Here is a 22,917-nt window from a genome sequence, read left to right on the forward strand (position 1 = left end):
CCTAGCTGGTTCTTATCAGATATACAGTCTCAAATTTGAAAGTATGCGTCTAAATACAGATTTTATTTGTGAATGCATTTCTTTCTCACGCCTTAAGAAATAGCAAAATTTATCATCGAAATGCCTTCTTTCTCACTCCCCCCACCCCCACTTAAAAAAAAGTCTCAGAAGGCTTTTCATCCCAGAAGCTGCTGCCACTGAGCCTTGTGGCTCTCGGGTAGGAAGGCGTGAGGATGGGCTGGCGGTGGGTTAGGAGAAGAGGCACCAACAGAACAGGGCTTCATGCTCCTGGCCTAAAGGAATCCTGGGGTGAGAAGGACTGAATCGCAGCTTAGTGGGTGGGGGACAGCCCGTATGCACTGCCACCACTTTGTCAGTCCCACCAACCACCACCCTGCTGCAGGGGCTGAGAGGAAGGGGTCAAGAGCATGGCCACTACAAACGGTGCCTGAAGGTGAGGGCAGTGCCCTGCCAGGAGGGTTTGTTGTCCTTTGCAGGGCTGCTCCAGAGAGGAGCTAAAAGAACCCGGACCCAGAGTGCACTTGGCATGGGCCCCCAGAAGGCAGGGGCACCCAGAGGGCAGGGGCGCAAGGAAGTAGCCAAGTGTAGCAGAAGTGGGAGGAGGGAGGCAGTTCTGCGTCCTGGGACAACCAGGTAGGCCAGCCTTGACTAGTAATGCTCGCCCAGGGAGACTTGCTCGGCTTCATACATACACACAGGCCTTTTGGACAGCGTGAGCTGGAAGAGGTGGTGGAGTTAGGGTGTTTACACTAAACTTTTACTGTGTTCGGCTCTTTACCCTTTTTTCAAGTGTACTATTTTCCTTTGCTGGCCTTATGTTTTTCAAATTAGTGTTGAGCAGTGACTGTGATTCAGGGTTTTAATGACACAGGATGTTTTCGGGTCTTTTAAATGTGCTCAAAGCTATCAAAATAGCCTCCAAACAAACTTATTTTTACCAAGAATCTGGTTTTAGAGTAAGTTTAGCTATATAGAATAGTTGCAGAGACAACACAGAGTTCCCATCACCTACCTTCCCTCATGTGAAATCAGCACAACCCCTGTCACCTGTCAAAACCAAGAAACTGACATGGACACCACTACTGACTACACTGCAAACCTGTTTGGGATGGTACCCGTTTCCCCTCAACATTCTCTTTCTGTTCCAGGGTCCCATCCAGGGGCCACATTGCATTTAGTCCTCATGCCCCTTGGTCTCCTCTGGTCTAGGACAATTTTAATCTTCCTTGTTTTTCACAAGCACGATGTTTCAGAAGAGTAACGGTCAGAGGTATTTCGTGGACTGTGTCTCAGTTTGGGTTTGTCTGATGTGTTTTGGTGACGAGGCTGAAGTTTTGGGTCCAGGAAGGACTGCTGCGGAGGTGGGTGCCCTGGTGCATCCTGTCAGGGGTGCCTGAGTGTCACTGCCCTGGTGAAACAGGATTGGTGCTGATTGACTGGAATTGGGCCCAGGGCCCTGATGTGCTGTTTGGGGTCATGCATGACCCCAGGATTCTTATTCTGGGAGGACCTTCATGCTCGTTACCCTGTTGGATTCTTCCCGTTTGCAGATGAAGACACTTGGCATCTGGAGGGCTTCAGACTTCTATGTACTGGGTCAGAGGCGGAGTGGGGTCCAGGCATCTGTGTCTCCGTCCACTTTTTGCACACACGGACACTCCCAGGACACTCTGCAGGGACAGACTGTCCCCAGGTGCTAGTGAACCTGACCTCCCCGATAGAGCTGGTTTCCAGTCATCAGGGGACTGCGTCCTTCTGGAGCTTCTGATCTCCTCGGCATTTGTGTGACGTACAGCTGGGGTCTGCATACTTGGTTTCTTGGCACTTTCTCTGCAGGTGGGAGATGGGTTTGTGCTGTGGGTCTTTGTGAGAGTAGGTGGTGGTCTCTGAGATATTGTTCTCTTCCAGCTCTTTTTTGTCCCGTGAAGCTACAGTGTTGTTTATCGTCTGAGGACCTTTGCCTCCTGCCACGGAGTAAGTGTTGGGCTGTTACACTGAGGCTTGTAGATTGAACCAAGAGCAGAGTGTGGCGTTTCTGCTGGCCTGAATTCAGGAGCTAGACAGTTGGGGAAAGTCACGAGCTTGGTTTGTTTTCCCACCCATCTACAGCTTTGCCCTCCCATCTCCTTTCCTCACCACCTCCGGAAAAACAAGCGGTTATGAAGGTGGGAATGGTTGGTTGGCAGGCGGGACACTGACACAGGGGAAAGCATTTGGGGAAAATGATGGTGACAGCTCCTGGCAGTGGGCAGATAGGCCTGAGGCTGTTGAGGGCTCACGCGGGACTGTGGCCAGTCTGCAAGCATGTGTAAGGTGCTTGGAGTTGGCAAAGGCGAGGCAAAATATAGGCTGGCCTGGTTGCCAGCCCTGCTCTTCTTCCTCCTCCTTTCCTTGGTTCTGGCAAGCAGACTTGAAATTGGTGAGCGGTGGAGGTGTGGCTGAATGTCATGCTAGGCACAATAGATCTTTCTGTGCATGCTGATGATATTGGGAAGTTTTCTTGTGGGAGTTGGCTGTTAACACTGTGACAAAGTCTCTGTGTCTAAGAAAGTCTTTATTGAAAACTTGTGCGGAAGGAGCGCAGCAGAGGAGAGCGTCTCTGTTTATGGTGCCTTTTCAGGTGTCAGGACAGACAGGCATTCTCGGTTAGAAGTGAGCTGGGGCTGTCTTCTGCATTGCAAGCCAGGGAAGTTGACATTGCTTGGAGGGGTATTCCTGCCAGATGACATTTATTTGTATGGCCAGTGGTGTTCTTGGAGTCTCTTTGTGTGTTTTTTGTTTGTTTGTGTTCTGTTTCGAGGAGAGAGAAGCTTCTGATTTTTAAGAAGGAAGAGTCTGACCGCATTAACCTGGCATTTTCCCTACAGGACAGTCCATTGGGGTTATTAGAACACTTATCCATGTCACTGTGGGCATAAGTTTATGTGTGGGAAACGCTGATGGAGGGTAAAGGAAATCCAGGGCCTTTCAGGGCTGCAGAAAGTTCCCCCGGGACCCTGTGCTGCTCTTGGGGATCTCGCACCTTGCCCGGAGCTGCTGTTTCTTCGGTGGCACACAGGCCATGGGCCAGCAAGGACAGAGTACAGCTCAGTGCACATTGAGGTTGAAGGACACAGTAGGACAGGGCAGAGCTGGTGCGTCAGGGTAGTGAGGGGAAGGTGATGGGGCTGCTGCAGCAATCAGAGGAATGGAAGCACTGAGGGTCCCCAGCCCAGCAGAGGGGACCAGACAGGGGAGGGGTGCTGGAGAGGAGGGGTTGGTAGGGCTGGAGCCCCCGAGAAAGGCTCTCATTTCATTGGAAGTACCACGTGCTTTGGGTTTTATTTTAGCTTTTGCCTTTGTAGTCTTGGAGGATGAAGGTTTTCTGTAAGGTCCTGGGCTCGGAAGCTGGAGAGTGGGAAAGAGGAGGGAAATGGATTGGCCCAACACCTGGTGGGCTCACCTCATCACTTACTTACCAGATAATCTACTTTTGATCAGGTTAGGTGTTGCTCAGAATCCCAAACTAGATCATGGGGGGAAATGTTTGCTGCATAAATGTAATTCCCAAGGAAAGGTTTGTGTTTAACTGGTGTGTAATTTATGTGACTTAAGTTAGAAACTCAGTTTCTCCTTTAGTTGTCACCTTTAATATGTTAAATTATGAATTTTAGCAAAACAGAAGGCACAAGACTGTCGATACTGTTTTCTGACTGATAATAGATTTTCCTGGGTAAAGCTTTTAATGCATTCGGAAATCTTCAGTGTACGGATTGAATTAATTACCTTTGAAGTGTTGCTGCTTTTTTCTCATGCAGCTCCAGGATGACAGGCTTGAAAAGCAGAAGTAGGATTTCCATGCCAGGTCCCCACTGATTTCTGCCTTTCCCATAGGATCTGCGTCTGACATTACTAGTTTATTCATCTGCTCGTTAGCAAAAACAAAACAAACCAAGCTGACAACTAGAACAGGAAGAGAATCACAGAAATGGAGATCGCATGGAGGGTTAGCAGGGAAGTGGGAGGGGGAGAAAGGGGGAAAGGTACAGAGAATAAGAAGCATAGAAGGTAGGTGGAAAATAGGAAATGTAGAATCTAAAGAATTTATAACACATGGACATGAACTAAAGGCGGGAATGTCGGTAGGAGAGGGTGTGCAGGGTGAAGGGGAGAAATGGAACAACTGTAATAGCATAATCAATAAAATATATTAAAGGAAACTGATGCATAAAATGAGTACATAAATTTTTCTGAAATAACGGGAAAACTGGCTTTGGCGAGTCAGGTGTACTCTGAGAAGTCACTCCACAGTCTGAGCTGTCTGTGCTGAGTGACTTACAAGTCTCAGGGCTGCCCTTGACACCCCAGAACTGAGGATGTAGAGTTGTGGGGCAGGCTGGAAGCTGTGTGCCTGCCAAACTGGGTGCAGGGCGGGTCCAGAGAGGTTCCCAGGGTGATTCTCAGAGTCATGGGAATTTGAGGAGGAAAAGAGAGAGAGGATGCTGGCAGCACTGATGGTGCGGGATGGTGGCTGCGTGCCGTGGGTGCTGCCAGCATCCTCTCCCTGCCTCTTTTCCTCCCGTCCAGGGTGCCACCTCCTCCCCCTTTGGCACCTCTGCAGGCACTGCACCGTGGTCTCTGCTTGGACTCTGGTCCCCAAAACCAAAGCAGGCAGGGCTCCACTCAGGCCCCAGAGCATTCTGCACCCGCAGAGCATGCTGATGGTGTCAGCCAGCCGCCAACAACAGAGTAAGGTGACTGACTAGTGTATGTCAAATTATAGTGAGGTGGCCTGTGTGCCTTAAAGGAGAGGCTTCTTAACACCTTCGAACCTCTCGCTGGAAATGTGCTTTTGGGCTGTGTGTTACAGAAAACAACTTAGCCATTTCGGGTGTACAGAGCGGAACTGTATTTATGCATGCGGACCCAAAGGAGGCAGTCTCCAAATTCTGGGGCCCGATCAGTGGGGAACAATTGCTTATATAGGGTGAGGGGGCGGTCTATCACTGGGACCCTTACTTCTGACAAGAAAGTAGAAAGCAGTTTATAGAAGCAAGAAAGTGGAGCTGCTGATAGGAGTTAATACAAAATTCTTTGTTCTTCCTAGTTACTTAGTTACTTGCTCTCCCTGATCCTGTTGACTCAGCTGCAAGCCCCCTCCTGGGCAGGCTATTAGCCATTACATTCACCCTGTTGATTCAGCGGCTAGCTCCCCTCCTGGGCAGGCCACTATAAGTGAACTTGCCAGGCATCTTGTAAAGTAAAAGTTTGAGTCAGGTGTATTAATGTTTACAGGTGGGGAAAGCCTTGGCTTAATTAAACCTTTATGGTGGGGCTGATTCTATAAAGCAGGGTGTCAAACTCATTTTCCCCAGGGGGCCACATCAGCCTCACAGTTGCCTTCAAAGGGCTGAATGTAGTTTTAGGACTGTGTAAATGTAACTACCCCTTAACTAGGGGCAAGGAGCTCAGTGCTGCTGCCAGGTAGAAACGAGGTGCTGGGCTGGATAAAGCAAGGTGGAGGGCCGGATTCGGCCACAGGCCTTGTGTTTGCCACCTGTGCTGTAAAGGATGCAGAACCCACTGGATCTCAGTCCTAGACCACCCACAGGGGACAATGCTACGAATAAGGACAGGGGGTTAAGTCTAATGCTTTTTACCTGCCCGCTGTCCGGGGGCTCTCCTTCCTGGAGAGGTGCTTCCCCACAAGGAGGGACAGGGTGCCTGTGCTCAGGTGCGTCTCCTCACACGCAGTTTCCCTGTCCGGGTGTGTTCTTCTGCAGTGTGGCTCGCTCTATTGTGGAATAATTAGGGCGTCCCTCATGGCAAGCAGAGGGGCTCCTAGTTGTGTCTTTGGAATCCCCGTTGTTATTTGAGAGCTGTGTCATTAGTAAAAACTAACTAACTAGCAAACAAAAACCTTAAATCAGAGAAATTATTGGGTATAATCTCATAGCAAGTGAAACGTCCGAAGCTGGCATTTGGAAACAGCAAGGGAAAGCCGAGTCCCAGCCCAAACTTGTGTGTTTTGAGGCAGGAGTCCAGGGAAAACTGGAAAAGGGAGCAAGTGCAGTCCTTGCACCTTGACAGAGTGTCTTTGGGCCACGGCCCTGGGGCTGCTGTCAGGGTTAGGGTTTCCTTTCCGGGGAGCAGGGGGTTGTGCTGAGAAGCGTTTGGATGAATGCATCTTTGCCCGCTTGGGGTCTTACCCTCTTGGGAGTTGAATGTGGATACGGCTGCTGAGGAAGTTGGGTGTCCCCTCACCTCCAGTAAAGGCGTGCCCACTCCCCATGCCCCCCGGCCCTCCTGCATGCGCATTTGGCTTGGGAGGGTCACGAGTGCTTTCTTCTCCTTTCTCCTGTCTCTCAATGTAAAGTCACAGCCCTGGTTGCCATCCTAATGTGAGGCTTCATTAATACTGCCAGTTTATACTTATTAGGTCATAGGTATGTTTCCTGTTTTTTCCCCACACACAGCACTAAGTCAGATCACCTCTGTACCCTTTTCTCCCATAGTCCTGGCACCCAGCCCAGTCTTCTGCCACCACCTGCTCCCTTTTCGTTCCCTCACTGTCCCCGGGGGCTATGTTCCAACTTTCCAGATCCCTCCTTTGGTCTCATCCCTCCCGCTAAGGAAGTACTGGCCACGTGCTCCCACAGGCCCCTTCCTCCCAGCCCCATGTCCTCATCTTCAGGCAGAAAACCCCACAGACCAGCTTCTGTACAGAGGTCACTTTAGCAGGCACCCTACTGGTGAAGAGATACCATTTCCTATTAAAGGGCCAAGATCTGGAGCAAGGGATGGGGCTACCACGACATGGAACCGAGAGACTCTGCCCCACTGCCATCTAGACCCAGTGTGTGAAGAGAGCCGCACCATGACGTCAGCGCATCGCAGCTGGGAGAAGGTCAGGAAGGAAAGATCAGATGAGACAGCTTTCTATCCACCCTCAGATATCCATCCCATGAGCCTCCTCTGTCACCAGGGGCTGAGGCCTCAGGGCCACCCTCAGTCAGGTAGGACACGGGGCTCAAGGCCACACAAGCCACAATCTAGGCATTGCACTTAGAGCAGGGACCTGGCAGAACAAGAAAAGGACATTTTTTTTTAAAGATTTTATTTATTTATTTTTACAGAGGGGAAAGGGAGGGAGAAAGAGAGAGAGAAACATCAATGTGTGGTTGCCTCTCACATGGCCACCACTGGGGACCTGGCCCGCAACTCAGGCATGTGCCCTGACTGGGAATTGAACTGGTGACCCTTTGGTTCTTAGCCCACATTCAATCCACCGAGCTACACCAGCCAGGGCAAAGAAAAAGACATTTATTGAATGTCAACAGTATGTCGAGTAGCAGATACACAAAGGTCACCCCAGGCCTAAAAAGCTTGCAGGGACAATGGGATGGGACACAGGGAAGGCAGATGAGCCAGAACAAACTGCGATGTCCAGGTCCAGAGGAATAGTGATGGGGAGGATGGGGAGTTAGGGGAGGCCACGTGGGAGCAGGCCCTGTATTGAGCCTCTAAACATGAGGATGATCCAGGGAAGGGCATGGATGGGGAGGGCTTAAAGGGATACTGGATGTTCTTTCTGAGGCTCAGCAGCTTAAAATCAGTGAAAGCAGTGCCCTATTTTGGCTTCCCTTAAAAGTCCATGTGAATGTGCCCTGGCTAGTATGGCTCAGTGTTTTGAGTACTGGCCTGTAAAGTGAAGAAGCACCAGTTTGATTCCCAGTCAGGGCCCAGGGCTCAGTTGCGGGCCAGGTCCCCAACCGGGGACATGTGAGAGGCAAACACTCATTGATGTCTTTCTTCCTCTCTTTCTCCCTTTTCTTCTCGTCTCACTAAAAACAAACAAACAAAGATAGATAGCTAGATCCATGTGAACTTTACACTAGAATCCTTGTTCTATATTTAATACAAAAATGTTTTTCACAGAGGCCACACTGAGAGACTAAACACACTGATTTAGAAAGCTGGGTGAAGCCCACCTCTAGAGAGAGGTGCTCAGGGGCCAGGAGCTCAGACGCACACAGAACCCTGACCGCCCAGAGCTGGGCACGCTTCCACACTCCGGAACACACGCCAGCACTCTGGGGCAACCAGAACCTGCCAGTCACTCCAGGCACACCTGTTGCTGGGCTGGCCTCCGTGAGGACACGCGCAACCACAGAGTGGGCTTTAGAAGGGATCCTCGTCATTCTGTACATCTCCCATGTGGCACAACTCGGAGCCCCAGGTCTGCCCTGGCATCACCAGGCTCCGAGGGTGGGACACTCAACCCAGCAGCTGCCTTCACACTGGTCCCACAGCATTCCCTCCCAGGAGGGATAAGCCACAGAGCCAACTTCCCGGGCCTGCCTCGAGGCCCGGAGCTGCGGGTTCACAGGGGAACCCCGAGATGCCACAGAACAAGGGGCCTTGAGTGACACTCTACACCAGCCCCTGCCAGTGACAAGCCGGCTTGTCCGGCTTTGACCGATGAAAAGTTCCCCTGGAGTCAAGTCAGCATGCGCCAGCTTAATTCTTCTTGGGGACCTGTTGTGATTGGATGGCCTCATTAAGAAACACAGCCGAGATGGCAGGGTTAGGACAGAACAGGCAGCAGCCTGTGGGAGCTGTGCCCTCATCGCTCAACTGCCAGAAGAAGATTTTGACCTCTGCAGGAAGTGCCAGGGCCCCTATGCCAATACCCGCAGGTCCACAGACCCTAACGACCAGCTGCAGCCCAGAGGACGGCAGACTGGCTCTCACGTGAGAAACACTGTCAGAGCCACGTGTCCGAGCATGAGCAGCCTGCTCCAGAGACGAGGAGCACTGGCAAGGGTGGGCCGGGGACAGGCGCCCTCAGACATGGCTGCTGGCGAGCCACCAGACCAAGACTGACACCTGTGCCAGGCCTCGACCCCCTCGGCACCTCACGTGCTTGTGCTAATGTGGAAATAAAGAAAAATACAGAACACAGAAATACAAAAAACCCAAAGTCAGGGGTCAGGCTCACATGTGCACAGCACAGAGAGGACCGTCTCGGTGACATCTGCACTAGCGACCGGGCCGTGACCGAGGCACAGCTGTCGGCAGGCCCCACTAACATCACTCTGTTACTCCTTGAGCCTGCATCAGCCCCAGGAGGAGACCCTGATGATGTGCACCACCCCTGAGGTGGTCACACTCAGACAGCAGGGACGTGGACCAAGACGTAACAGTGGCCAGCCCTGGCCGGTGTGGCTCAGTGGATTGAGCGCCGGCCTGCAAATCGAAATGACGCGGGTTCAATTCCCAGTCAGGGCGTGTGCCTTGGTTGCAGGCCAGTGTTTCTCTCTGACCAGGGCTGGGTTGGCAGCATAGCCTGAAGCATTTGCTCCTCCTTGCCATGACTCTGCCCTCAATCCCAAACCTTTCCTCAGTGGATTAACGGGAAAGCCAGCAGTGGTGAAATCTAAGTGGGGAACGGAGTGCAGAGCCTGCCCGGTGTCTGTTGATGTTGTGTGGACCTACAGCTTGCAAACACAGAAGAGAATGTAGCTGGAGCATTGTCGGGACACCTGGGTGAAGTTTAAATAATGTCTAATAATGTCCTTTACAGCAGGGCTGTTGGAGAAGAGGAAGAAGATGGGGAAATGACAGAATAGCATCCTTTTATGGGGAATGTTTTAAATATATACTTCTAGACAATAAAAGTTTGTTTACAAAAAACAGACAAACACTGGCTGGGTGGCCAGACTCCTGGATCTCTCTTCCTCCCTCTTGCTGTCCTTTCCCCAGTTTACACGACCAGCACGTGCTCCATTTACAGAACGGTAACTGGGTTTCCCCCTCCCTCCCCTTCCTTTCCCTTCTCTCCCCTCTCCCTTCCGGTTCCCCTGCCCTTTCTTTTTGGTAGAAGAGCCACAGTGAAGACGCATCTTCCGCAAAACCGCACTCGGGACAAATCATTTCTCTCTGCTGACCTTCCCCGCTTCTCAGTGGATTCGCATATGACCTACTTGAGAAGGGCTGCCTTTATGTCCACCCTAAAGGCATGAAAAAGAGAAATGCTTTCTCTCTCCTTTCCCCTCTCTCATTCTAAAATCAATCAAAACATTACTTTAAATGAAAAAGATCAATGCTGGATTTGGCTCTTGAATATTTAATGGAAGCCAGCATACTGCCCCCTCCAGCCCACACACTGGGGAGTGGAGGGCGGCTTCCGGGTGCCAGGTTGACTGAACACCCGAATCCCACCCCAAGGGGCACAAAGGGGTGTTGATTGCAAATGTTTGTGTGAAGCAATTCCTATGCCTTTGCATCTCGATTTCATTGAGGAAATTTGACAGAGACTCTATCCTGCATTTAGCTCAGGGCACCCAGCCCTCTTAATTTCAAGTCTCCAGTGGCCATCCCTGTTCTGCTGGTGGCAAAGTAGTGATCCTGTCTATTTTCTGGTGTGTTTGTGGAAATCCAGTCGAGCCGCTGGTCTCCTGGAGAAGTTAAGCCCTTCATTCATGAGCCTGGGCCATGGGGCTGCTGGCCCTGAGCAGGGCAGTCACCAGGACACAGAGATGAGGCCCTGGCCATAGCCTGGAGCACGGTGTCTGCAGTCACTTCTCAAGAGGATGGGGTGGGCAAAGGCAGGGCGAAGCCCATGTCACTGCTGTCTCAGGAGACCCCTGACCTGGGTTCCCAAAACTGAGGGAGGAGGAGCAGACGGCCCTGACTGGGAATCGTGGAGTGAGCCCCACCCCGCCACTCCTCTGAGCCTGCCCAGTGACGCTCCGAGGACCAGCAAGGCACCCAGGCCACTCCAACAGCCCCGGACTGAGGTCCTCTGCCCGCGCTGCCTGCCCAGCAGTAAAACCTGCCCAGCAGTAAAACCTGCCCTTAGTGGGACGCAGTAAGTAAAGGCAGAGTTGAATGCATCGCCCAGTCAAGCATCTGGACAAATTGGGGCCCACTTGTCCCTCAGGGCTGCCACTTTGACACAACTGCGTGGTCTTGAAAATGGCAAGGACAGGGCTTGACAACGTCAGGCTCTCCTGTAAGATTCTAAACAAAATAATTCTGTTGCCAGGTCCCACTCCACCTCCTGGGTTTACATTCCAGGGCATATGCACTGGCTCCTTTCCATCGCTAGGCACTGGACAGGACCACTGCTTCGTTGCAGCGAACAGGGATGGCCACTGGACACTTGAATGGACACTGGACACTTAGGGGGCTGTGCATCCTGAGTTAAATGTGAGACACACTCTCTGCCAGCTTCTCCCATTGAAATCTACATGCAAAAGCACAGGGTTTTCTGTACACAAACGTTTGCAGTCAACCTCACTGGAAACACTCATTTTTTATTCTGAAAGTATCTATTTGAATTTGCACACAAAACCTTCACTTCTGCCTTGTCTTCTGCAGTTTCTCAATACTCGACCTGGAAGAGGTGGGTGACATCGTCAACTACAAATGAGGACTTGGAGGCCCAGAGACCAGAGGCTTGTCCCAGGCACCAGATGTGCAGAGCAGCACCGCGACCTCACATGACAGCCATGTGGCACACGTACAGGAGTGCCAGCTGGTTCTGACTTCGTTTTACCGACAGGAAGCCCCACAACGCCCTGTGTGCACCCAGAGATCTGAAACCTTCCAGCCCACTCGGGCGACAAAAGAAACGCAAGGGCTCTGGGCGGAGACGGGACGCACGTGCCAAGGCTCTGGGTCTGTTCTGACCCTCGGCACTGCCCCGGCCACCTCCGTGGAAACAAACCCCCTCAGACGTCAGGGCCCGACCACCAGCCTGGCTCCCCAGCCCCAGACAGACACCATTCAAAGTACTGCAGCTTTAGCCAAACAGGGACAGACTCACAGATGGAGAGCAGGCGATGGCTTGTGGGATGGTGGAGGGACTGAGAGAAAAGGAAAGAGGATGCAGGGACAAAAATGTGGTGATTGCTGGGGGGCGGGGGGGTGTAAGGGGACTAAATGGGAATGGGAAAAATACAGTAAAGCTCAAATAAAAATCATTAAGAAACACTGTCGTTGCTTAGGAACCCAGAATTTAGCATGACACAGGCGACTCAAGTGAGGCTCACCAGAAGCAGAGGCCCCCACCCGGGAGGCTCCTGAGGCTTCTCCTGGGACAAACGTGCCTCAGACTCACCTGAGGGGCTCCCCCCAGGACATGGCGCAGCGGACATGGTTCACAGGCCCCGTCTGTTCGGCAGGACCAGACCCACTTAGAGAAGGCCGCCGGAGCAGGGACCGGTCGTCAGCAGAATGCTGTGGTGAAGCTGCGAGCTCCAGTGCCACCTGCCCGGTCACAGCTGTTATGAACATTCACGTCACAAGGCAAGGGGACATCCATCTGCCCGTGTTTCAGGTACTTCCTTCCCCAGAGACATCACAGGTACAGAACACCTGCACACAAATCCCCAGCAGATGTCCCGCTGCTTATCTCAGTGGTGTGAGTGTGGGTGTTTACCATCAAACTGCCGGCATCAGAAAGTCAACTAGAGAAGGGAGCAGGTGAGAACCGTGACCCCAGGGCAGAGGCCTCTGCTGGGAGAACCCAGAGTGTTCCCCGCTGCACACACTCTGGGGCTCTGCCAGCCTTGGGGTGAGGCCTCCTCAGGGCCAGTCTCCAGCCCCCTGGGCACCGGGACACTGCAGCCAGGACACTGGCCAGGGGTTCGGATGTGGCCCACTGTTCCCTCCAGGCACCCGAGCCCTCACCGCCAGCTGTCTCCTCGGCCACCGCCCTGCTGGCTCCCAGGTGGCCTCTGCTCTCTTCCTGTGCTCGGCTCTGCTAGCAGGTCAGTGCAGAGGCCACCCGTCCTTGGCTCTGGGGCTGAAGGGCAGGCCCGCAGCTCCTCTGCCCCCGAACCCCTTCTCCCTGAGGACTGCCTGGAACTCAGAACCCCTCCATCTCCCGTTTTGAAAAGCCGTCCTTAGACTACCTATCGGCAACGAGTGGCTGGCCCAGCTCACCCTTCCAGAACCATCCCCACCCACCCAAGCTGACTTGGAAAAGCAAGATCAGGCCTCCATGACCCTGGAGGTCCAATACTGAGGAAACGAGAGCCCACTGGAACCAGGAGAGGCAGTTGGTACGTCCCTCACTTAGATGCCTCAAGCCCATCCCAACACACACGACAATGGCATGTGAACTCTGGGGCAGTGTTCTCCAGGGCCTGTCCTAAGACCAGCCGGGGTCTGGGCGGGGAGCAGGAGGAGGCAGCGGGGGAAGTGAGGAAGACTGCGCGCAGGCACCTCGAGGTCTGGGTGAGCTGGTGAGCCAGTGCCCATGTGTAAGAGAGAAGCAGTAACAAAAACACACCACGGGGTTCAGGGGAAGTACTCTTGCTACACTCTTTCTAAAAATAAAGTACCAAAGTAAAATAAAGACTGCTGAGAGCCAACACTACTGACCACGATAACCCAGCACCAAGCACTGGGTGGGGCAGGTGTTCCATTCATCATCTTCCTTTCGGCTCCCAGTGCCCCTGTGACTCAGGCACACAGCCAGGGCAGTTGTGGGCGGAGTCAGAGTCTGGCCCAGAGTGCCAACTGGGAACATGTTCCTAGCCACTCAATAACCACATCCCACCAACTCCAGACTGGAACGTTCTGGGTGCTCTGTAGTGTGGGGAGCGCTTCCCAGTTAAGGCCTGGTGAGAGCACCGGTGCCCAAGGTGGCCTGCTGGCACCCTGGCCACGCGGACCATCCCTTGGGGCCAAGCATCAGCTCCTTTAGAGGACGTGAAAGACTGCTGGCGCAGGGACTGCTCACCCTGAGAGTCCCTGGGAAGGAGCCGTGAGCACCCACTCACAGGTGAGAGCAGCCACTGATGACCTGGCACAGGCGGGCATCTGTGTCCCTACAACTGTCTTTGCAAAATCAGCCAGGCCACAGTGTTCTGACTCCAGCTCTAACCAAGACCAGTCACTGTCCTGCTGGAGAAGAGCAGCAGGAGGGTGCGTGCATTTGGCAGAAAGAGGAACTGCCATGCAGCCAACACCACTTCCTCCAGGGCCACCCTCAGAGGACTGAGGGTTGGACAGCTGATGGCCTGGGGGCTGATGCCCTGAAGCCAGCTCTTCTCACTCTTCCTTCCGACTTTTCCGAATGGACTCTCGGGCAGGCTCAGGCTGAGGAGCCTTCAAGATAGGCAGCTTGTGAGGACTCACCTCAGCATTCCCTGGCAGCAAGCGCTGCTGTACTAGCGGAGGAAAGGGCTGGCGCCCCGCATGCAAGGGGACCGTTTCTTCAGGTCCTGAACAAACCGTGATATGTGGTCGGTGCTAAGAACATACCCAGAGCCACATCCTCAAGCAAAGTGTGAACTAACACCCACTGGTGGCTTCAGACAGGCTGGCGCGGCCCTCGCGGGTGCGCGAGACACTTGCAGCCGTGCAGCCATACTAACTTAATCTACCATCAACTATTTTATGAGACAGAAACTGTAACTGCTACCTTACCTTCATGTTCTAAATTTGTTTTGCATTTTAGAAAAAAATATGGTTAAGTGGGTAATAATTGAGAAAGCAACAATGCAGATACATTCTGATAGATTAATTACCCTCCCCCAGAGGATTCCTGGTGCAGTAAAGCATAATTCTTTAAGTCGTCTTGAAGCTGTACAATGAAAGGATGAACTGACTTAACTGTAAACTAGTTAACTGGCTCCAAATCAAGTGTTGAATAGCCAGTGATTGCCCTACAACAACCCAATGGCCAAGAGCAGTTAATAAAACCAACTCAGTATATCGTCCCAACCAGCGTGGCTGTTGGTTGGGCACTGTCCTGGAAAGGAAAGGTCACTTGTTCAATTCCTGGTCAGGGCACGTGCCTTGTTTGTGGGTTCAGTTCTTGGTTGGGGCACAATTGGCTGCAAGGGGCAGCTAATCAGTGTGTCTCTACCATTCTCCGTTCATTCCACTGTCTGTAATATAAATAAAATAAAATCTGAATATGAAAACAGTAATACTGGAGTAGAAATGCTAGTGGATGAGCAGTAAAACCGACTGTTTTAAAAGAAAAAACTGAAATGTCCATGCCGTGAAAGGAAAATCATAGCTCATAAAAGATGACATCTGCAAGCACGAGGCAGGTAGTGGGCATTGCACTAGAGGTCAGGGGTGGGGGCGGTGCACCTGTCCTGTTCACCCTCCCTCACCAGAATCCAGGTTGGTGTGGGCCTGGCACAAATATACAGGGAAGATCTCAGGACCTGGGACAGTGCCTGCCAGTTTCTGAGGAAGTATATGCCCCCCCAGGTTGAGCCAGACATACTGGGTCCTGGAAGCAGCTTTGAAAGGTTCTCTGCCATGATTTCAGCGACACCGGTCACAGCTCCCTTGCACTGGAAGCTGTGGCCTCTACTAAGGTCCTCTGACGTGTCCCACATCGTAAAGGGCCAGCCTTGGGCAAAAGTCTGTAACTGACAGGCTGTGCTGTCCCCACCCCCACACACCCCAGCCACCAGCACTTCGGCTTTGGGCCCGAATCCAGGTCAAGGCCACTGCAGACCCCAAGCAAAAGAACTATGCCAGCCAGCGCCCACACACTACATGCTTTTTTATTACAAGACTACCGCGCATACATGTAAAATTCATCTGGCAACTACAGCTATAGCACAAATATTTGAAAAAAGAAACAGATTCATTAAATTATGATATGATTAAATCATTGACCACATAGAAAATTTATATAATAAAGCCAGAAAAAAAGTTGTAAAATATAGATTACAATAATTATTCACATTCAAGGCTGTACATCAATACATATAACAACGTGGCCCCGAACATGAATTCAATCCAAACAATTCATATATTAGACTTTAAATAACACAGACTGAATTAGAGGCCAACAGTAGCCAGCAAATAACCTTATATAAGAATAAAAATACAAAAGTGTATATCCTAATATCATTGCATTATTTGTTTTCATAAGTTTTTTTTTAAACGTTTGCTTTGCCTGTACATCACAGTTACAACTACAGACCAGGTAGAGAATATTACATGTGTTCTAACTGCCACCAACCTGAAAGACAGCTACCATCCTATGGACTCATCCAATTTCCTGATCAGGAACAGATACGGCAGCTCTAAATACTGCAAAATTTGGTTTTGTCAACATCCAATCAAACTTAGGATGGTAATAGAGGCTTTTCACCTGTAAAACGACTCCTATTTACAGCCATTCAGCCAGATGGGTTAGATGAGGGTGGATTACACAACTGAAAAAGGTTTGCCTTCTGTAAAAAAGCTTTGCCTGCACATCAAATTTGGTGTTTCCTCCTACTAAAGAGATGCGTAATGGGAAAACTTCAGGCATACACGTAGGCTTGTTCAGGGGCACACCACAGAGCTCCAGAGAAACTCGCTCTTTGCTGGACCGCTTCTGCCCCAGACCAGTTATCCACATGCAGCCTGATCGAGAACCCTGCCTGTGCCCCCCAGAGGCTCTCGGAGTGACCCCTGGCCCTGACTGAAAGCACTCTGCAGGCAGGCTGCCCAAGAGGCCAGGGCCACACCCACTTGGGTCACCATCGGTTCAGATTAGGTTTGGATAGGAAAAGAAACAATATGGAAACACGCACATGGCAGCATCTCCAAGAACAGTACCATCACCAAACTCTCCCAGCAGTTGCGCCCTCTGCCGTCTGGGCAGAGAGCACCCTCAGTCCATGGACTGACCGGCGAAGGGAGGGGTTATCAGAGGAGGGCAGGAGACCCGACTCTACAATTCAGCCACAATCTCTGGCAGAGGCAAGTAGCACTGAGCACGGTACCTAGAAAACCTCTTGTGCGTGTTTCCCTTAGGAATTGATGGGCCCCAAACTGAAGTGGAGAAAGTAAGAATGAAACCAAATTTGGGTGGTCTGGAATTGACAAGCAGACAACCTGCAACACTGGGTGAGGAGTGGGGAGAAGTCTTTGAAGCCGTATCAGCCAGGACAATCACATTCTCCCATGGAAATGCCCGGCCAGGCGCTGGACTGAACCAAGTCCCTCTCACCAAACCCCAGGGTTTGAAGGGCACCAAGGGCTGGGGCAGGGCACACACTTGGTAAAACCCAACTGTCCACGCGGTTTCTTTTTCAAGTAGAGCCTTTGCTCCTTCACTGATTCCAAATGGTTCAGCATTTTCTGAGTCTATAAACTTAACAAACAACCCTCCTCCAAGCATGTGGCAAGAACAGTTCAACACTTTCTGCTGATTGTGCAGATGCAAATTCAGTACCATTGTGGACACAAAGTACAAGATTCTGAAAATATCACCAAGCACTTGAAAGCTGTAGCAGCAGGGGTAGGAAGTAACTAACATGCAAGTACACCAGATTCTTTCAATGAAAATAAGGGAATTGGCTTTTGGAAAAAATAAAATCTGTCACAAATAGACTGCAGCGATGACATTTTTAGCATTAAAAAAAGAAAAAGAGCAGTCTTATTCAAACAGTGTTTGAATAAGAGTTTGAACAGAGTTTACTGAGAATTCATTTCTTCAAAACCTGAAGGATAACAGCAGAGCTCTGAGCGTCCGAGCACCAGACCCAGATGGAGATGGACCAACACTCACTGAAAACAACACTTCTGGGATGACAGGGGATTGGAGTGAAAAAAGTCAAAGATTTAAGAGGATATTCATCACAGCATTATTTAAATAGTGAAAAGCCAGAAACCATCTAAATGTTTTATAATGGAAATAAATTATGATAAAATTTCTAATCATTAAAACTCTACAATCAATAAAAATATTTCTGAATCGTTGTTCATGACATGGAGAAATGTTTAAGATAAAATTATCAAAGCTGGATGCAAAAGAGTATATGTTATATGTTCCCGGTTTAGATAAAAAGGCAAAAGTATTAGGGAGTGGTGGGGAGAGCTTGCTATACACCAAAATGTTCACAGTGGTCTTTTCTGGGTGGTAAGCCTACGGTTGACTATTTTCTAGAAGACAAATGTTTCAAAAGTACTGAGTCACTAGAGCCCCCAGGGGTGGGTGGGGGCGGTGTGTGTATCACTGTGCCACAGGGGCATCTCCCACAATCCCTTCAGGCCTGGGCCACAAATACCACAGTGTGTCCCAAGGGCCTGGAGTAGGTGCGGTCCCTGCCAGTGTCGACATGACCGCGGGACCTGTGTTTCCCAAAGCAAGCCTGTCACAAGCTGCTGGAGAGTCGGGTTCAGAATTGCAGGCAGCTGGTGGTACCAATCTCCAGTGGGGCTCTGCATTCCACAGGGGCTGCCTGCTGCCTACGGCCCCGCCAGGCCTACAGAAAGAGGAAAGGAAACCTACGCAACCCAGGTTACTTGAGTTCCCAGACAGGCAAGGCACAGTGGGGACCACAGAACCTCCTGGATGTCCTCCCTCCCCTCCGTGCCGAGAGAGGCAACATGGTGTGGGACAGTCTCCAGTTGGCAGATACTTGGTTTGGCACTAACACTCGTCCTTGCCCTCTCTCAGTGAGACACACAGCTCCTGGGTCTATTAAATAGAGCATTTTCTTTCTCACTTTGGATAAATCCGTGTATTTCCGTGTGTCTCTGTGATGTTCGTAGACCGACGCCCTCATCCACAGCTCAGAATGTAAGGCACCTGCATGCCGAGATGATGGTTATAAGGATAAGTTGGGTAAAACTAGAGTTGTCAGAAGTGCAGGGTAAGAAAAGAATATGTACGGGCCAAAACAAACGAACAAACAAAAACCCAGACTCTGAGCGAGCAGAGAAAGTTGACTTACAGAGAAGGGCTCAACTGTCACTGGCTCAGCTTTGAGCTCAACCCTGAGGCCCTTACTCTCTGGTTTCAGAGGTTCAGATGGAGCTCGTTGGTTAAGCCCAGGAGGTAGTGGCGCTATCCAGAGGGCAGAATGCTAGGCGAGGACTTGTCTCCTTAGCAGCCCAACTGAGCGCGCCTGATAAAAACAAACACCATCTGCGCTCGTTTCCTGTAACGAGACGCTGGGAGAAACGCTGTGCAGGAGTGCGTCCCCAACTCCTCTCACTGCACACGCAGGTGGGTATTTTGAGAAGAGTAAAGTGTAAATATAGGAGTAAGCCTGAAGTACAATTCTCAAAAGGGACAGGTCAGGCTCACTTTTTGAAAAGCAGGTGAACACAGGCAAGCCTATCAAAAGCGAGGAGGAGGAGGAACGAGGAGGGAGCTGGATCCGAGCGCAGACCGGCTCCGACACCCTGGAGCTCCTCCGCTGCCGCCACACGCGCACAGACGGGACCGTCTCAGACCTCACAGCGGACGGCAGGCCCGAGCAGAGACGAGCGCAAACCTGGCTACCACGTCTGCCCCCACCTAAACCGCTCTCCCTGCCCAAACGGTACCCTTCACATCCACACTTTTTCCTAGTCACTACTCTGATCACTCAAACAGTGTGAAAAAGGCATCTTTCCTCTCCATTTGGACCGCGGGTCACACAGGGTGACGGACCAGTGGGCTTGAGACAGGAGATGGGGCAGGGAAGTGGTGAGGCGGTCTTTCCTGTGTGAGCCTTTTGCTGGTGCCTTGGTGAAAATCTAAAGGAAAAGGGTGTTCATGCCCTGGGCACAGGGCCAGCTCCTCTCCCACCTGGCACCAAGGACTACCCTCCAGTGACACCTGGCCAGGGTGAGGAATGGCCAAGACCCCCTGTCCGGGGAGCAGCAGCAAAGAATATCGAAGGACTAATAGGACCTGGACCCCGTGTACTTTACAGTAGGGTGGGCACTGCCTCTAAGCAGCTGAGAGAGAGAACCTGAAACAAAAGAAGAGCAGGCCAGGTGCTTGGGTTCCCTCGCGGTGTGCGTGCCCCTCCGGCAGGATGCAGGAACCGCTCGGTGGGGACCCGATGATCTGGGCCAACGAGAAGGTGTTTAGAGTCTTACAGTTGGGATGTAAAAATGTTAGACTGCGAGAATGTTCAATCACAACATGAAAAGGATGCGTGTGCTGGCCAGGAGCCTGCACGGAGTGCCATCCAATTTGGGAGGTCAGGAGTCTCTCAGCTCCTATTTCACTGATCTGGGGAGGCCTACATGCTTCACCTTTGGAACTAACTCTCCAGAGCGGCTCATCTGGACTCACTCCTCCACATGGAGGCTACGGCCCTGCTGCCCCGGCCTCACACGGGACAGGCAGCGCCCTCTCCCGGCATAGCTGGTACCAGTCAGGCCCACTGCTCACTGCTCCCTTCAGCCGTGTGCTCGGTTCCAGCTGCGGAGGGCAACACTGCTCAGAGGGATGATGGGCTGGAAGGAACCTTGCTGACAGTGGCTGGTATTTCACCTGCCAACTGGTTCTACTTCCCACCACTAGGAGCCTGCCTGGCAGTCACAACATGTGGAGCACTCACGGACAGCAAAACCACAGAAATCCTGCAGCAAGAACTACTCCAGGAGGAAAGCAAAAGGCCTGCAGCACAGGGGAGAGCCCCAAACGAGGGACGTGAGGAAAAGTGCACGTGGACAAAAGCCAAGAACCCTCCCACCCCATGGATGTCAGAGGCCGCCCCCAGCAGGGGCACACTCAACTCCCTGGTGATGAGTTCTGTGATAATCTAGGGAGCCCGGACACACGTCCTCCTCCCTAGGCCACAGCAGAACCAGCAGGTGACTGGGACGCGCTGTGGAGAGCTGGTGACACTAGTCCACTGGCCCAGGTAGGAATCAGGTGGACGCGCTGATGGCAAGGACAGCTCAGGGCATCCTCCACAGAGCACAGAGAGCAAGCAAAGCGACCCTGAATTCCTGTTCATTATTGGTTTTGTTCTTTGTGTGGTTGGGTATTTTTTTCTTCTTTTCTTTTAAATAAAAAAGCCGCAAGGTTCTGCTGTCTGCATTCCCCTTGGGATGGCTGGCAGGTGGTCTGGAAGCGTCCCGGACGGCGGTGAGCTGCGCGGGGGCGCGTGTCCTGGCAGCGAGGGCGGCAGCTGCAGGCTGTCACTGCACGGCAGCGTCTGGGTGGCTCTGGTATCTGTGCCTCCACACCTCCTGGATCTTTTTGCACCATTTGTGAGCGTTCCCGCTTGGGTCCATCAGGTAATACGTCCTGTTTGGCTGCAGAGAAAGAAACCGTTTAATGTTCTCAAGGGAGTTTCCCCAAGGCCAGGGGTATAAAGAAACCGCTGTCCTAGCAGCCATTGCAGGTACCTCTAGAAGCACATGAACATGTGGGTGTCTTCCTTCCTTCCACATATGTGCAGAGGTTAAACATGCGGGTGATGACCTACAGACCACTCAGGTCACCCCCAAAGTGCAAAACAAGTACAACGGGTCTCCCAGCACGACTTACGCCTGAGACATGGACGTGGGGCCCTGACAAGGGAAAGGGGGAACCAATTGCCTTGACGCCAGCCTCCTCCTCAGGCTACGGCATTTGGGCACTTCAGACAGGAAGTATAAAGGCCTTCAACTGCTCCGCAAAGAACCCATAGGGACCAACTCACTGTGTGAACAAAGAAGGTTTTAAAATTCTTGGCCTCTGGTCGGAGTTCTTGTGACCACGGAATTTCGCCTTTCAGAACTTTGTTGACAGGATCCACATAATACAAGTGTGGCCCTTCTGTGAGCAGTAACTGTCGTCGTCGTGCAAACAAACCCTGATCGGAAAATAGAAAAAGAGGACCCTGCTTGTCAAGGCCCAGGGACCACTGCCAGCCACCTGTCCGCTCGCCTGGGACAAAGGGAGTGTGCCCCTTCCTCCCCCGTGTGGAGCGGCCGTGGATCGGAGAGAGTGGGAGCACTCACTGCTCGGGCTTGGTGAGCTGGATCCCACCCTCCCAGTCCGGGCACCTCTGCTTCGGCTGCCACACGGGACAGCGGCAGCGCAGGCCCCCGGGCGGGGCCAGCTCCGGCGGGCCCGCCGTCAGTGGTCAGCCCCCACTGCTTCCTACGTCTTCTGCTCCACACTAAGGCATGGAGCTCTGCCTGCCGGCCGCTCACACCTCACCCACCTTCAAGGGGGTTCTCATCTGTGAGGATGCCCACGGTGAGTCAGGAATGGGCGCCAGGAGCCTGAGCTTAGAAGGGCCCATATCAGCAAATGGAGAACATTTATGGATTCTGATATGTTCTGATAAAATTAATCTTACTTGATTCACCCATAAAACATACTAAATAACAAGTTTTAAAAACAATTCTTATAAAGTGATAGGTGACTCGTGGGGATGTCAAGTGGAGCCTCCTCAACAGGACAGAGACTGACATGACTGACCCCAGCCTCGTGAAGACACCGGAAGCCTGGCTCTGAGAAGGAGCGAGAGGCTCTATTTCTTTCACTACTGCCTCCCGTTTGATTAGCTGAGATCCCCCTCAGCTATCAAATCTAGAGATGATCTCTAAAAGGGAACCAAAACGAAGGATGCTACATGTGATGAGTTACAGCAGGAGCCCGAGAGGAAGGCATAATCTTGAGTCAGACCCAGGAGGGAGATGGGCCGACGCACGGGCAGGAGGAATGGGGGTCTGACTTACCTTCCGCTTATCTACTGGGCCCATTTTTAGTATTAAATTATTTTCTACAAACTGATGCCTACAAAAGAAGAGAACAAGAATGAGACACTCGCGTAAGTCAAAGTCAGAAATTCTCCGAACTCCTCCCTCCAAAACAAATTCCCCAGTGGCATTTGTGAACTTAGCTTTAACCAAGCCTCTCCCTTCACAGCTCCAAACTCACTCAAATAATGGGAGGAAACTCCAAATGTAACTGAGCACGAGAGCACCACCGCTTTACAGAACTTTCAATCTGTACTTGGACCAAATGCCAGAAATACCACTTTCTGTCCCTTCTCACTCAGCAGCCTTCATGCAACGGAGAGAAGGTAGAGGGGTCAGGGCCGCAGGGCTGAGCCTGCCACGCACGTCCTCATTATTTTAAACAAAGTGGGGCTGAGCCACAAAACCCCTTAAAAGCGCAGAGCTCACTGGGAGTCAACTTGAGGATGAAGCTGG

At 51.8% G+C, this 22,917-nt stretch overlaps 2 protein-coding genes across 11 annotated transcripts in view; one reads left to right on the forward strand and one right to left on the reverse strand.

Moving 5' to 3' along the window:
• The window catches only part of AMDHD2 (amidohydrolase domain containing 2), a 40,202-nt gene extending 25,251 nt beyond the window's left edge, over positions 1–14,951 (forward strand). For 5 of the 10 annotated variants that reach the window (XM_053671559.1, XM_053671560.1, XM_053671568.1 and 2 more), the window contains one exon: positions 11,386–14,951. The gene's annotated coding sequence lies outside the window, so the exon portion shown is untranslated. The remainder of the gene's footprint in view (positions 1–11,385) is intronic. The other 5 variants (XM_053671561.1, XM_053671562.1, XM_053671564.1 and 2 more) reach the window with 5 other exon arrangements.
• A 576-nt stretch (positions 14,952–15,527) lies between these two features.
• PDPK1 (3-phosphoinositide dependent protein kinase 1) overlaps positions 15,528–22,917 on the reverse strand; it is a 75,854-nt gene continuing 68,464 nt past the window's right edge. The window contains exons 12-14 of the mRNA XM_053671558.1: positions 22,441–22,498; positions 21,414–21,566; positions 15,528–21,024 (exon numbers count right to left, since the gene is read on the reverse strand). Of these exons, the coding sequence (XP_053527533.1) occupies positions 20,908–21,024; positions 21,414–21,566; positions 22,441–22,498 (328 nt within the window). The 3' untranslated portion in view covers positions 15,528–20,907. The remainder of the gene's footprint in view (positions 21,025–21,413; positions 21,567–22,440; positions 22,499–22,917) is intronic.

This window comes from Artibeus jamaicensis, unplaced genomic scaffold (genome assembly GCF_021234435.1).
Source record: "Artibeus jamaicensis isolate MK-2021 breed Jamaican fruit bat unplaced genomic scaffold, CSHL_Jam_final contig_700, whole genome shotgun sequence".
NCBI lineage: Eukaryota > Metazoa > Chordata > Mammalia > Chiroptera > Phyllostomidae > Artibeus > Artibeus jamaicensis.